This window comes from Arabidopsis thaliana, chromosome 3 (genome assembly GCF_000001735.4).
Source record: "Arabidopsis thaliana chromosome 3, partial sequence".
NCBI classification, from domain to species: Eukaryota; Viridiplantae; Streptophyta; class Magnoliopsida; order Brassicales; family Brassicaceae; genus Arabidopsis; species Arabidopsis thaliana.
In genome coordinates, this window is record NC_003074.8 from 12,049,554 (window position 1) to 12,066,231 (window position 16,678).

The 16,678-nt window shown below is 34.7% G+C and overlaps 1 protein-coding gene and 2 pseudogenes across 3 annotated transcripts; 2 read left to right on the forward strand and 1 right to left on the reverse strand.

The window, feature by feature from the left end:
- Nucleotides 1–1,148: 1,148 nt before the first annotated feature.
- Nucleotides 1,149–6,582, reverse strand: AT3G30418 (annotated as a pseudogene; the record flags this gene model as incomplete). The annotated part of the gene is made up of 1 exon: nt 1,149–6,582.
- A 922-nt stretch (nt 6,583–7,504) lies between these two features.
- Nucleotides 7,505–11,036, forward strand: AT3G30420 (annotated as a pseudogene; the record flags this gene model as incomplete). The annotated part of the gene is made up of 6 exons: nt 7,505–7,516; nt 7,708–7,800; nt 7,883–8,156; nt 8,236–8,317; nt 8,399–8,523; nt 9,109–11,036.
- A 4,362-nt stretch (nt 11,037–15,398) lies between these two features.
- Nucleotides 15,399–15,743, forward strand: AT3G30430 (F-box family protein; the record flags this gene model as incomplete). The annotated part of the gene is made up of 1 exon (NM_113943.1): nt 15,399–15,743. The coding sequence occupies one exon, from the start codon at nt 15,399–15,401 to the stop codon at nt 15,741–15,743; it is 345 nt and encodes a 114-aa protein (NP_189663.1).
- Nucleotides 15,744–16,678: the final 935 nt, after the last annotated feature.

The following is a 16,678-nucleotide window of genomic DNA, read 5'->3' on the forward strand; positions in this document are numbered from 1 at the left end:
TCCTAAACATGTAAAGTGATGAGAAATGGTATAAAACAGTGATGATATGGTGCTAAAGTGATGACAAATGGATGCTCAAAACATGCATATCAACTCCCCCAAACTTAGTCTTTGCTTGCCCTCAAGCAAACAAAAGAACAAGCTGGAGGTGAGATTTGAAAGCGGGGATCAGAGCCAAAGCACCAGATAAACCAGATGAAATCAATGTCCAAGTTGAAAGTTCTAAGCTGCAAGATCGAATTCTACTTAAAAACGTTAGCCATGCCTCATTATCAATCAATCTGACTCATATGCTCGACCTACACATGTTTTCAAATCTACCAATCCCTTTAACATTCATTAGTTCTGGAACGTGAATCAAGCAATGCATCATCAAAGAACTCATTTGGCTAAGGTAAAAGGTCAAGAGACAAAGATGGTCCCTTACAGAATAGGCTTCGGTAACAGGGGATCTCTCAAAAAATGATTAAGCTTTAGTAGAATGCTAAAGGTAAGTCCCAAGCTATGCATACAGAGATAAGATCCCATCTACCCAGAGTATATCAAATGAAGCTCTAATGGTAATCCCATCTCCAATCCCAATATAAGAAGTTAACTCTACCATTTGCATTCATGAATCTTTTAAGCCCTTTTTCTAATCATTCTTTTCTTTTCTCTTAACTCTGGGAGAAGCTTTTTCAACACTTTGTTACATCTAGCGGATTTGGATTTCTTTAACAACTAAGGTTCCTGTTTTTAACATTTTAAAACCAAGGGCTTTTGCCCATCTCCAATAGCTAACAAGAACTCTTTCTTTTCTTTACAAATCCCAAAACCTTTACTAGACTTTTTTTGCTTCTTTAGCTTACTTCACCTAGAGTCCTTTACCTTTTCTCATCAATGAATCAACCGCTTTTTTTCTTTTAAACACATCCCAGCCCAAAGTATAAGCGCCCACCTAGTCCTATCTAGTCCGAAAAATGCGAACTAGAACTACATGAGACACTATCTCTGTCGTTACGAACCTAACATTTTCTACCAAGCTTAATCGGAATAAGACCTCACAAACACTCACAAGTGATATAGGGCTTGAAAGAAAGTCTAGGTTTGGATTTGGGTTAACTGCTCTAATAAGGAGAGTTAGCTACTTGGATTAACAAGAGTGATCAAAATGAATAAGAAAATCCAAGTATTTTAGGGTATCCATGAGTTCAAATTTGATTCAGACATGATAATTAAAGATCAGATTCAGGTTCAAATTGATAGGGAATGGTATCAGATCATGACAGTGTGGTCGAGTAGAGCAATCTAGGCATGGTTCAGTTTTATTTCAAATTCATTGATTACGCAACAAACAACTAGCAACGAGGGCACTGAGATTATCCGGTGAATCAAAATGCTTACAAGGCTATCTCATCATCATCCCCTATGCATATGCAACAATCCTAAATGAAACACTCTAGACTCGATCCTAAATGTGATGCAACTACATGAACACTCTTTTTTTGTGAAATCATTTTCTGAAATTTTTCAAATTTTTTTGGTTTTTCTATGCCTTAGATGAATGCAGACTCAAAAATATACACAATGCAACACACACTTCCTGAGCCCTCCCCCAAACTTAAATCACACAGTCCACTGTGCGAATAAACTTGGAAGAGAGTACTCAGGACAAATCCAATCACAGAAACAAAAAAAAATGAAGAAACAAATCACAACAGATGATATAATACAATGGTGAAGTGAGGCGCTTACCTCAGTCGAAGAATGAACGTAGTTGCTCGTCAATGGCTGCCTGTGATTGCTCTCAGGCCATAGACGAACCACCTTGTTCTGTATCAGCTCCAGCAGGTGGTTACTCGACCTCATCAGCTCTATGGCGGCCAACACCACCATGAGTATACTCGACCTCCATTCTTCTGCTGCGGCCAGCACCGCAGTCGAGTGATCTCCTGCCATGGATAAGCCAAAACATGGTCGAGTATCCTTCATTGCTCTGTGGTCGAGTATTGTGTTGTACTCTCAGAGCCAGAATCCACTTCACTCAGCTCTTTATACTTATCTCCTGAAAACACTAACCAAATGCATCAAAAACAACAAGGAAAAATAAAGATATGTACAAAGATAGACAAGGGATTTGCTCCCATGTGAGCTTGTTTTAAGTCTCTAAGCTTGACTTCTCATACTCATTAGGCTTAGGGTGGGTTGTAGAGAGGAAATGAGGTCTCCTCTCCTTCTTTAGTAGAGTGATCATCATACTCATTAGGGTTTCTTGACAGGTCTGCAATTGGGTACTCATTGGCCATGTCCTCACAGTAAGCTTCTTTTTTATCAAGATAGTCTTCTCCTCTAGACCATTCCGACGTGAATTCACATCCTTCTTTGCTGACAAGTATAATGGCTCCATCGTCAGGGGCGTTCTTGATGTTGAGTAGTACTTGGTTTGCTTTTCCATTGAGCTCCTAGATTTGATCCTTTAGCTCTTTCACAATATGTGTTAGCTCTTGTATGGCTTTGTCTTGCCATTTTGATCTCTCCTTGAGTTCTAACCAATCATTTGACATCTGAGTGCTTGCCTTGAGTTGTTTGGTCGAGCATGAGCTTTCAGGACAAGTTGGAGGCTTCTTCGAGTTGTTGGTGGAATTAGTTGGTCGAGCATGTGTTGAACTTACTTCATTAGCTTTCATAACCTTTGTGCCAGACCCCATCAAGCCCTTGTAAACCTCTGAGCCAACTGCTGCCTTGTGTGAGTCTAATGACTTCTCAGAACTCAAAGTTTCACTAGGGAGATACCCACCTTACCACTCTTGGTCTAAACAGTTTTTGAATTATTTGCTTCTTCAAGTTCCACTAGCAGTTCACCAGCTAACTGTTCCACTTCCTTAACTAAGAAGGTTTGTTCTTCTATTGTCGGCTTTTTCATAGCATCATTGATATCAAACTTCATTTCCAAATTCTTCCCCAGATTAAGATCAATCTTTCCTTGCTTAACATCTATGATTGCTCCAGCTGTAGCCAAAAAAGGTCTTCCTAGTATCAAGGGATCTTTTGGTTCTTCATCCATGTTTAGCACTACGAAGTGTGTAGGCACCTCCACATTTCCAATCTTGATAGGCAAATCTTCTAATAACCCATGAGGTAGTCTAACAGACCTATCAGCCAAGATCAAGGAGATATTGTAGTATTTATACTTGTTGAAACCCAACCTCTTAGCTACTGAGAGTGGCATGAGATTTACTGATGCTCCTAGGTCACAAAGGCATTTATTGAAAGTCAATGAACTTAGGGAACATGGTAGAGTGAATGAACCAGGGTCTCCTAGCTTTTCTGGGACATCGTTCTCCTGTATGATGGCACTGCACTCATGGCTCAGAACTGTTGTTTTTTGAACCTCTTGAATTCTCTCCATGATCAAGTCTTTGAGGAACTTTTGGGAATCCGGGATACGCGTTAGAGCATCAGCAAGAGGTATCCTTAATTCGACTTCCTTGATGTTCTTGGCAAACATAGCTCTGTACTTATCTTCTAACTCTTTCTTATATCGACCAGGAAATGGAACTGGGGGCTTGTAAGGATGAGGAATGAAGACATTTTTTTTGTTTTTGATAGCAACTGGTTTCAGAGCAGTTTGTGATATTGCTTGGAAGGTCGGTCGAGTAAAGTGGTCGAGTGGCAGCTCGAGTGACTGGTCGAGTGGCTGCTCGAGTGACTGGTCGAGTGGCTACTCGAGTGACTGGTCGAGTGGCTGCTCGGGCTGCTCAAGTGACTGGTCGAGTGGCTGGTCGAGTGGCTGGTCGAGTGGCTGGTCGAGTGGCTGCTCGAGTGACTGGTCAGCTTGATCTTTATTGAGACTGAAATCCTCCCCATCTTGGTATGCACTGTCCTCAGTGACTGACTTGGGTCTCTCTCTAGTGGATAACTCACTTCCACTCCTTATGTTGATAGCCTGAACATTAGCATACTCCTTGGGATTCTGAATTGACTTCCCTGGAAGTCCCGTAACTTTGGGAGCAGAGGTAGATGCGGATTGTCCTTCTAAGTATCTGACTTTGGAATTCAACACCTCCACTATGGCATTCAGGTCATTGTAGCTGCAGTCCATCTTCTGGTGCAATTCAGATAACTTCTTAGCAATTTCCATGGAGCTAGATGCTTGTCCCTGTAGCAGCTGTTGTACCATCTGTTTCATTTCAGCATCAGGAACAACAGGACCTTGGTTTTGCTGAGGTGCAAACCCAGGTGGTGGTTGCTGCTGGTAGTTCCCTTGAAATTGCTCCTTGGGAACAAAACCTTGATTGTATGGAACAAAAGGTTTATTCTGACTTTGTTGTTGTGGTGGAGGATACAGTTGATCCTCAGGATTAGCAACGTTGGTGCTGCGGTAAGAGAGGTTGGGGTTGTTCATCTTGAAGTTGTTGTACCCTTTGTAGCCACCTTGATTGTTGATGTACCTAACTTCTTCTAACTGGTTAACCTCCCCATCTTGGACTTGGTACTGCTTGTCATCAACAAGGAAGTGCACATGCTTCTACTGGCTAAGAAGAATCCTGTCCAGCTTGTCATTCAGCGCTTTGATCTCCTTCCTGTGTTTGTCATCAGAGTCAGTTGTGCCTCTGATAGTTCTGTCGCAGTCCTCGTTGTAATTACCATCTGATTGAGCAAGGTTCTCAACCAATTCCCAACCTTCTTCAACATCTTTGTTCTGGAAATTCCCATTGCTGGCGGTATCCAGAAGCATTCTGATCCGTGGTAGAACTCTTCTGTATAGAGTGCTGAGCAGAGAAGCTTTCTTGAAGCCATGATGAGGGCATTGGTTGGTGTAACCCTTGAAACGCTCCCATGCTTCACAGAAGCTTTCACCAGTCTTCTGTGAAAAGCCAGAAATCTCATTTCTAGGTCTTGCAGTTCTGGCATTGGAGAAGAACTTTGCTAGAAAAGCCTTCTTGCAATCATCCTAGGTGGTGATTGAGTCATGGGGCAGATTCTTTTCCCAGATGTTAACATAGAAATTTATTTATGTTAGATATTTCATAATAAAATTTCGATATATCATAACTCATTCCATTATTTTAGTAGATTATATTTAACCAGCCTTCTACTGTAAGTATTATATATATATATCAGTTTTAGGAAATCCAATTAGAGTATTTACAATTTATAATTTTGTTTTATTGTTTTAAAAGACAAGAAGTTTTTAATTGAGAGAGATAGTGAGAGACAAATTATTATTCTTGTCAACCTTCTTCTCTATATTGTCGGGTAACAAAATTTAACCTTGTTTTTTTATCTATTATGTATTTATATTTTATTTGAAATATCAACTAAAACTATTTTTAAATGTTCCAAATTAAAATATATAATTTTTTTTGGTTATATACAAAATTATACATTCCAAATAATAAATGTATGAAATTGAATTTAGATATTCAAGTTCTAACCCGTTACTCAATGAGAGTTTTTGTTAAATTTATTCTTGTTTAAAAGAAATATATTACTCAAATCTGTATTTTGACTGTTATAATTTTTTCTTCTTAGATTGAAACATTTAAATTTGATTTTAAAAATTTAAATCATGGCATGTGCAGACAAAAATCTAATTTTCATTATTATATTGATGATATGATGATTTATTTGTTTAATAAAAATAGAATCAAATAAAGATGAATGGTGAAGTATAATGATGAAAAACAAAATCATATATCATCAAACAAATAGGCCAATTGATTAGTCTAATTTCTAATCATAATGAACAACAAGTTTCATTAATTGAGGAAATACGATTCATAATATCTTTTTTAAAAAAAACTGAAGTCGAAAACGTAAGTTATGTGTATGATTCAAAATTGATAATTTATTAAATTTGGGAAAATTCCCCAAAAAACCAGAACTATTTAAAAATCTGCAAGAAAACCACCTGAATTTTTTTCTTTATCAAAAAGCACACAAACAAATTTGGGTTGGAAATAAAATACACGATCTATTATTTTTCCGATTACCTCCCTTCGCCGTAACGGACTGTTAACGACGTTAACCAAATAATCAAACGGTGTTAGTTTTATTTAGTATTTGCCAAAAAAAATACATGAACTTTTTTCTTCTCATAAAAATACACAAACTAACTTAATTGGAAATATAAAACAGGGTCTATTTTTATTTTTTCGATTTCCGTAATCAAATTGTCAAATGTGGTTAATTTTATTTACAAAATATTCTTAAAAAACTTGACTATTAAAGCAATCCTTTAAAACCTTAATTTTTTGAGTAATATCAACTAAAATCATGTTATTGATGGGTATGTTTTATCCTAAATTACTAATATATTTTTCAAATTCTATCAGATATTTAGATTCGATGTAAGCAACATTAAATTAAAAAAAATTACCCCCTTTATTCCCAAAGGTTCTTTTTATTAATTTCTTCAATTTATTGTGGTTAAATTCTGAAATGGATATATGTGTTATGTTAAAACTAGGATTCAAAATAGGTTCAATATTGATAATGGGCTTTGCCCACTCTCCGACACTCTCTCTTATTCCTGAATCCAAAATCGTCCTTAACTTTCTTTTCTTTAGATTTTGCTCCAAAATGTCTCCTTATCTCCATTGTTGTCCCACTACATAGAGTACCTGAAAAGACACTAAGAAGACTCGATAAATAACATAAAAACTCAAAATCGTATACCTAAAACATAGATAAAAATCAGTGAAAGTAAGGATATATCAACTCCCCCAGACTTAGCTTTTGCTTGCCTCCAACAAAACACAAAAGCCAAACCCGTGGAAGAGGTTTTGAAAACAAAGGAACTCCCAACATTCTCTAGCCTATTGCCATGATCATCCAAACTAAGTCCATATGCCTTACAAGTCTAATCAAATCCTAACCAACATGTACTTCTCTGCAAGCTTACACAACATTCTAGATTCCATACCTAAATTCCACAACTATATCTACCAGGCTTTTATCGCTGGGTCTCATCAAACAAGCTAACATTCAAGATCCTTTTAGACTCATTCATGTACTACACCATAATAAATCGACCATTCTTTATATAAATTTTTTCTTTGGTGTTCTTTTTCTCACCAAGACTTATTCTTTTTAGAGAGTAAACAAAGGAGAACTCGCATACTGGATCGACACCCTCAGCATTTTTCCAACCTTTGTAATTGATCATTCCAAATCATATATATAATAGCAGAGTTTTCTCTCCTCTAAAAGTGTCCACGTCACTACATCTTTTTAATGTGGAGCCCACATGTTTTTACTCTGCCTTCACATTTTTTTCTATGCGTGAAATAGATTTAGTGATGTTTATGGGGCCACGATTTGGTCAAAAAGCCCATGAGCCAAAGAACCAAATAGACTTAGTGATGTGTATCGGGCCAAGATTTAGTCAAAAAACCTATGAACCGAAAGGACCTAAGAAAACCCAGTTAAAATTGCAAACCCTCGATTTCATTTTCTCCAATTCGATCGACGCAATTCAGAGGACCACGAAAGAGAAAAAGAGTGTTTCAGTCACTGCCCCATGGAGCTTTCCGTATTTTTCTTCCCCAGAAGCTCAAACATCAACAGTTATTCACTAAAAGGTACTTAAATACATGGCTTAATTCCTACAAAATTCCACTACTTGCAATTTAATTCATACTTTTAATATCTCAAATCGAAACTGTAACTGGAGAAAAGCATGTAGCTTTTGATGCTTTACGTCTTGGTCGCTCTACTCAACAGGTTGTTGGTCGCCTACTTCGTTTTTGGGATGCTCGCAACATCAAGAAAGATGGCCAATTCATGGGCATAGTCCTCCTGTTACTTGATGAAAAAGTAAATCATCTTAGATGTTTAATGTTTTTTTGTTTCATATGTAATTGATGGCCAACTAACACTTAATTTGTTTCATTAATAGTGCTCCGAAATCCATGCTTTTATCCCAGCAGCTCTTGCTTCACATTTCCGCCAAGTTTTGCGTGAAGGCATAATCTTCAATGTTAGTGGGTTTGAAGTGGGACGTTGCACGAAACTCTACAAGATCACTGACCATCCTTTTCTCCTCCGTTTTCTCCCTGCCACAACGATTATTGAAGTTTCAGATGTTGGCCCTACAATTGAGAGGGAAAAGTTTATGCTACGTAACTTTGACAACCTTCAAGCTCTTGCTAACACCAACATTGAACTTCCAGGTAATATTTTTCATGATTCTTACATTTTTTAAACATGAACTATGATTATATCACCTTTGAAATGATCTAGATGTTGTAGGCCAAATCACTTTCGTCCAAGGGTCAAACTTGAATGATCCAACTTCTACTCAACGTTTGGTTTTGCGATACCGGATTGATTCGTAAGCTAGCACTTTCAAACCTAAAATAATTATGAACTAAACTTTAAAATTGAACTGATACTTCCGTCTTTTTATTTTAAGGTCTGTTATTGTCTACTTATCACTATTGGATGATGTCGCCGCAACCTTTCGTGCCCATCTTAGCTCTGGTGATACAATTTACTCGGTCATGCTGATAACTACCGTCAACCCAAAGATGTTTGGAGGTTAGATAAAATTGATTTATTTGCAATTTTTACTCTCAAATTTTAAGATAAAAGATAACATATGGTCATTCTTACTGTTTAAGGTAACCTTTATCTCAACTCCACACCCGCAACAAGTTTTTTTTTTTTACAGCAGCATTCAACCAATCCAAGAGTTTATCAAAAGGTTAGGTTCTTATCAATAAATCTCTCATAACTCACTTCTATAAACACATACGCTTAAAACAGTAAGAATGACCATATGTTATCTTTTATCTTAAAATTTGAGAGTAAAAATTGCAAATAAATCAATTTTATCTAACCTCCAAACATCTTTGGGTTGACGATAGTTATCAGCATGACCGAGTAAATTGTATCACCAGAGCTAAGATGGGCACGAAAGGTTGCGGCGACATCATCCCATAGTGCAAGTGCCAACAATGTTTGTATTGGATAGTACAAATAAAATGTACACTCGAAGAAAGCAGAGAGAAAACATTGGAAGGATTGTAAACATACTCCCAACGGCAGGGGATTTGTATTATCTTAGAATCTTGCTTAATAAAGTGAAGGGTGCAACAAGTTTCGATTATTTGAAAACTGTAGGAGGTGTGGTACATGAAAGTTTTAAAGCAGCATGTCACGCAAGAGGGTTGCTAGATGGAGACAAAGAATGGCATGATGCAATGGATGAAGCAGCACAATGGTCAACATCATACTTACTTAGAAGCTTATTTGTCTTGATCTTGATATACTGTGAGGTCTCTGAACCACTAAAACTGTGGAGTCACTGTTGGGAGAGCATGGCAGATGATGTCCTCCGTAAGCAGCAAAGAGTTCTGAATTTCCCTCAATTAGAACTGAAAGCAAAAGAACTAGAGAAATACACATTGATCGAGATTGAAACACTCTTACGCCAGCATGAAAAGTCATTGTCAGATTATCCAGAAATGCCTCAGCCAGAAAAGTCAATATTGGAAGAAGTAAACAACTCCTTACTTCGGCAAGAGTTTCAGATCAACATTGACAAGGAAAGAGAAACACATGCAAATTTATTCAGCAAGCTTAACGAGCAGCAACGGATAATTTACGATGATGTTCTCAAATCAGTGACAAATAAAGAAGGCAAGTTATTCTTTCTATATGGAGATGGAGGCACAGGCAAAACATTTTTGTACAAGACTATTATTTCTGCTCTGAGATCAAATGGAAAAAATGTCATGCCTGTCGCATCATCGGCTATTGCAGCTCTACTCCTACCAGGTGGCAGAACTGCACATTCATGGTTTAAGATACCAATCAATGTGCATGAGGATTTCATTTGTGATATTAAAATAGGTTCAATGCTAGCCAATGTACTTAGTAAAGTGGATCTTATTATTTGGGATGAGGCACCAATGGCACACCGCCATACCTTCGAAGCAGTAGATCGAACATTGAGAGATATTCTGTCAGTGGGTGACGAAAAGGCACTAACCAAAACTTTAGGTGGAAAAACAGTTCTTTTAGGTGGTGATTTTAGACAAATCTTACCAGTGATACCACAGAGAACCAGACAAGAAACTGTTAGCGCAGCAATAAATCGGTCATATTTATGGGAGTCGTGTCATAAATACTTGCTTTCACAAAATATGAGAGTGCAACCTGAGGAAATAAAATTTGCAGAATGGATTTTGCAAATAGGGGATGGAGAAGCACCCAGAAAAACCCATGGTATAGATGATGATCAAGAAGAAGATAACATCATAATTGACAAAAATCTCCTGCTACCAGAGACAGAAAACCCACTAGAGGTGTTATGCCAATCAGTTTCTCCGGATTTTACCAACACATTTCAAGACTTGGAGAACCTTAAAGGTACAGCTGTTTTAACTCCACGAAATGAAACCGTTGATGAAATCAACGATTATTTGCTCTCTAAAGTGCCTGGTTTAGCAAAAGAATATTTCAGCGCTGACAGTATCGATCAGGATGAAGCACTAACAGAAGAAGGATTTGAGATGTCATACCCCATGGAATATCTAAATTCATTAGAGTTTCCAGGATTACCAGCGCATAGACTATGCTTAAAGGTTGGAGTACCAATTATGCTACTTAGAAATCTCAACCAAAAAGAAGGGTTATGCAATGGAACAAGGCTTACTGTAACTCATTTGGGAGACAAAGTACTTAAAGCTGAGATTCTTTCAGATACAACAAAAAAAAGGAAAAAAGTGTTAATCCCAAGGATTATACTATCACCACAAGATTCCAAGCATCCATTCACTCTAAGAAGGCGTCAATTTCCAGTACGTATGTGCTACGCTATGACGGTAAATAAAAGCCAAGGACAAACCTTGAATAGAGTGGCATTGTATCTGCCAAAACCAGTCTTCAGCCACGGCCAACTATACGTTGCTTTGTCACGCGTCACATCCCCAAAAGGACTAACAGTTCTAGACACATCCAAAAAAAAAGAAGGCAAGTATGTTACTAACATAGTCTACAGAGAAGTTTTTAATGGTCTACCAGCAATTACAGGTAAAAAATCCTAACAATGACCGTCCATATATGATTTATAACACCAAAAAAACAATTTTTTTTTTACTAATTACGATAAGAGCAGGAATTAGTTAAAATTGCTTATTGTCTTCAAAGATAGAAACTGACAACTATTTACATACTCTTATGTAGGTCAACAGAATGGTGAACACCACAAAAAGCCAGATATTTTGGAAACCTGAATTAGAAGCAGACACTTATGCAAGTAAATAACCCAACCATTTCTTACTCAAGTCAACAATATGGTTTTTTCACCACAATTTATCTAACATTAAACCTAATACAAGTTTCCAAACATTAAAATTCCATTAGGTGAAAATGAAGAATTCGAAGAAAAGAAGTGCAAAATGCGAAACAAAGAAGCACCTCAGACAAATATATTTCAAATGCTTTAAAATTTTCTCCACTATTTCTTAATGGATTCGTTACAAGTTTTACAGCACACTTTGTATTGTTACGCAGGTAACAACATTATCCACCCATCTCCAATTTATTTATTACTGATTCTTGATCAATAGATATCATCAATAAAAACATGAAACGCTAAAATTTGATATATACTTACCACGGTCACATAGGTACTTTATGCAATTTACACTGACGGACAGATTAAACAAAATAAGACGAAGCTCTACTTAATGATAAGGATAAATTCACTCCTCCACCAATTATATTAAGCGAAAACAACATCCACCAAATCAAATTAGCTCAACCATCTGCAAAAAGAAAAAAAACATATTCAAATAATGAGGAAACGAGAATCAGAAAACAATGAAATTCAATAACTGGATCTCTTATTCATTCAAATTTCACTCATCTGAAGTCTTACTTACATCTAATAGATTTGTAGGAAAAATAGCAAAAACGATGGATAGATTTCAACAGAATCAACTCCCTCTCAAATTGGATTTGGAGACAGTCAATTACATAAATTACAAACAGCCACGCCTGAAACTTTTAAAGGCCCAAGGACGTCCAAGCTATTGAGCCTCTGTTTTGGTTTTGGCCAACGACAGTACCACAAATAAAATTGGTCAGAATAAGTCTAATCAAAGAGAGCTAATCAACAAAATACTTTTCTATTTTACCCTAACCAAAAAGAAACACTCATAAATTGATCGATCCTAAACACACTCTCTTTGACAAACCAAAGAATTACAAACATATCACCATATCTTATGAATTCAAAACTATAAACATACAATTTCAAACAGAGACATAACCAGCCAAAAAGATAAAAACCATAAATAGCATACTACAAATCCAAAAAGAACACAAATCCAAAGCAAAGTATAAAACTGATACCATTAACAAGTGTTTATCAAAGCAAATGCATTGAACGTTTAACACAATCTCATAAAATCATATATATGAAAGTTGGCCAACTCTCTCCTTATGAGTGACACATCATTACACAAGAAAATGACATGTGTCATTCTATATTAATTAAATAAAAAATTAATACAATTAATTGAGGAAGAATCAAAAGTCTTTTGTTGTGTTAAATTCTCTATAATCTCTCTTTTAAATAAATTTTCTTAAAATATTCAAAAAATAAAAAATTATAATAATATATCAAGTACTACTTTCATTTTATTTTACTTATTTTTTAAAATATTTTTATCAATAGTTATCAATTTATAATAGCTAAAATTTACTTTGTGTTGTAGTTTAAATGTTTGCTACCTAACCTCATATTATTTAGTAATTTTAGTTGGATATTTTCTTATTATTACGTTATATGAATATGATTTATCATATGACCTTCTTTCTGTTTATATTTGTGCGTTCTGATAACTTGGTAACATTGATATACATTTTTCAAGTAATGGTCATCCGAGACATTAGACATACCCACACAAAAAACACGAGACTCTATATGGCTATATGCAAGGGAAGAGAATTAAAGTGTTGACTTGAATTACTAGCACATCATGATATGATTAGTGTACTAGATAACAAGAGAATATATGGAATAAAGAATTGTTTGTTACAATTAAGTTAGGCAAGTTTCAAAATACATAAGTAATATAACTACATATTAATATATCATATAGTTTTGTTGTATGTGTTTATGATAGTGAAATATTTGAATAATAGGTCTATAAATATTCATATTATAGTAAAATTGATATTTCGAATTATAGATAAATTTAATTATAAAAAATTATAACTCTATAAAATAGATATGACTTTATTACTTACACATTAACACACACACACAAATGAACATCAAAATCAACAAAAAACCATAATCATATATTCCGACAATTTTAAAAACAAAAACTCATGCGTAGCATGAGTTTCATCTAGAATAACAAATTAACTAATAATAACAAATATGTAGGTACGTAATTTTATAAATATTGTATATATAAAGATCATAAGTTTATATACTATCTATATGTGGTGTAATCATATATATAAAAATTGGCAAACTCTCTTCATATGAATGACACATCATCACTTAGCTTTTAATTTGCCACATATCCACTTAATAATTAATGTAAGTTAATGGTTTATAGTGATTTATTATTTAATTATATATATTATAAAATTTTAAATAATTAATTGTATAAATAATAATTTTCTTTTATTTTGTATGTCTTTTTTTTAAATTAAATTATTTAATTGATTTTTTCATACTTTTAGATATTTTTCCCTAATTTTTATAATTTTAAGTTAAAATATGATTAAATAATTGTATAATGGATTAGCTAATAGTTTTCGTAGGTTGTTCTTTTTTCTATATAATATATTAAAAATGGTGAGAAGTACTTGAGAACTCTAGCATCAAATTTTTGGACTCAAATCCTCTAGCATTTTGTCTTATTTTTTTGGTTTAAGGTTAACACAAATGAAAAAAAATTATGAGCATAATGTTTACTGAGAAAATATTTTGTTAGAAATCTAAATGCAAAATGCAAAAACAAATTGTTGATATATGGAGCTTAGTATCAAATAGCAATTTTGTCTTCTTCCCTATTAAAAAACTAACCTAAATTTTACATTTAAATACTTTTAAATTACGAAATATAAATTGAAAGCCCGCACGTAGTACGGGTACTCATGTAGTTTGGAATAATACTCACAAAGCAAATACATTGAACCACAAAGCTCCGGGAGAAAAATACTTCACAGAATCATCAAAGCATAATATAAAACTCTAGAAAAGTCAAATCAAAGAGACCTAATCAACAAAAGACTTTTCTATTTACCCTAATCAAAAAGAAGCACTAATAAATTCATCGATCGATGGAGAAAAAGGAAGACATCGTTCCCTAAATACACTCTCTTTGACAAACCAAAGAATTACAAACATATCACTTAAGAATTCAAAACTATAAACATATAACTTCAAATAGAGACATATCCAACCAAAAAGATAGAATGTGCAGCTTATGAATTCTAACACATCATATACAACAAGAGGAAAGATAAAAAAAAAAACAAATAAAAACGGAAGCAACAAAGCCCAAATTCTCAAGCAATTCACATACAAAACATGTCTGAACTACTAATAGAAACTCAACAAGTACCTATTGGTATCGACTATCAAGAATATATTAATCGACCCACAATTTTAAATCAAATATGAATCGACCCACAAGTTCATAGCTACACAAGATTAAATTTTTCCAGACAAACCTTTAGAGAATCACCTTTAGAGAACACACAAACACGAAGACACTTTAACGCAGATTTCTTTGAGCTAAAATTATTTAACCCAAAACATATGAATCAGATTCCAAAAAATAGAGAATCTATAAAACTGTAAAAATATAGAGAGACATCAAACCTTTTCTCACAATCGAAGAAGAGATGAAAAAGAAAGAGATCGAAGAAGAAAGATCGAAGAAGAAAGATCGAAGAAGAAGAAAGAAGTTTTAGATCGAAGATAAAATTTTTAAACAGAAACAATTAAGAAAAGAAAAACGTTTTAGGGCCAGCAAGCTTAAAACCTTTTCAACGAAACCCTAAATAAGCCAAAAATTCTCTTCTTTGATTTAATTAGGATTAGGGTTTTAAATTTTTTTAACGAACGCGGGCCGGCCCTAGATGTTAATTAAGCCCGGAAATGTGTTTAAAAACGAAATAACAAGTATTTATGCCATTTATCAAGTGATATTAATTGGTTAAACCTCAAAGAAATTAATAACCACGTTGAGGAGTGGTGAGAAGTGGAAAGATCCAAAAACATTAAAGCCACAAACACCAATAAATTAAAATCTTAAACGAAATAATTGGTACGTTACGAAGTGGAAAAGATCCACCTCACTAATCTATATAAACAAATGCAAACAAACAAAATTATCACAGATTTGAAACTTATTAATATTTCAAAAAAACAAAAAATGGATCCCAACAAAGCTGAAATTAGTCGTCTTGAGGTACTTCCTCAAGATCTACTCGGAGAAATAGTTGCCAAAATAGGGGCAAAATACGCTGAAGATTATCACAATTGCATCCTTTCATGCAAAGAACTAGGTGCATCAGCAAACGATGAACGCGTGCTCAAAACCCTTAATCTTGCTCCGTTGGTGAAGAAACCGTTATCATGCCGCAAACACCTTCTTATTATGAAGAAATGTCTTGCCAACAACAACCCGGATGCTCACTACATAAAAGGTATAATATGGTACTTTAACCTTGATCATTGTGACGTTGGTCTCCACCATATTGGCATAGCAGCTAACTGAGGCCAGAAAGAAGCAATCTACATGTATGCCATGCTATTATTATGTAGAAGAAGGACTGAAGAGGGAAAAACCTATATGAGCCAACTTGAATGGGCTAAAGACACCACCATGGCTGAAACGTGTTGGAAACAAATCAAAACTTCACTAAATGAGATTAGAGTGGCGAGAAAAAGATGCTACATGATATCACTTCGCAACATGAAACCCCCCGACGTGTGCCATCCAAGAGATTTGGACAACACATGTGAGAAATGTTTTTTCTACAAACAAATGTTTAAGTTTATTTTTATGGTATAACTTAAACAAAACATCTAGAGAGTTGGAAACTGTTTTTAAAAAATTCCGTATAATGTTTGAGGCAGTGAACTATCACAAAGACTCAAAACAATGTTATTACTCTTATTTCTTTTGCTTTAATGTGTGTCTTTCCTTGCTGTTGTAAGGAAATTTATATTTTCAATAAAATCCAACTTTTAATTAATTATCTAAGCATATCGTACTTTCAATGTTAATATTGTTATAATCCAACTCTTTTTGGCTAATTCGCGAAGAAATGTTGAAAAGTGAAATCTTCCCAAAACCAAAGAGTAGTTTCTAAGATTTTAACAGAGACACAAAGAGAAAAAACAAATGGGCGGGTTCATATTGGGCCAAAATTAACAATGGCAACGATATGTAAAATAACTTCGTCGTTAGTCTCTGTTCTTCGCGATCCTTTGCAGCAACCGCTTAGTGCGAGAGAGAGAGAAAGAGATTTCCATTGTATTTTTAATTTAAAATAAAATATATAAAAACAAGACCAATGTAACAAATGCATTGCTTAGATATATATAACTCTAAAAAATATTCTTACAAGATAGTAAGTTTGGTTTATTGTCCTATAAATTCTAGCATATAACTGGTAACAACATGAAAAAAATATAAAACTATACATA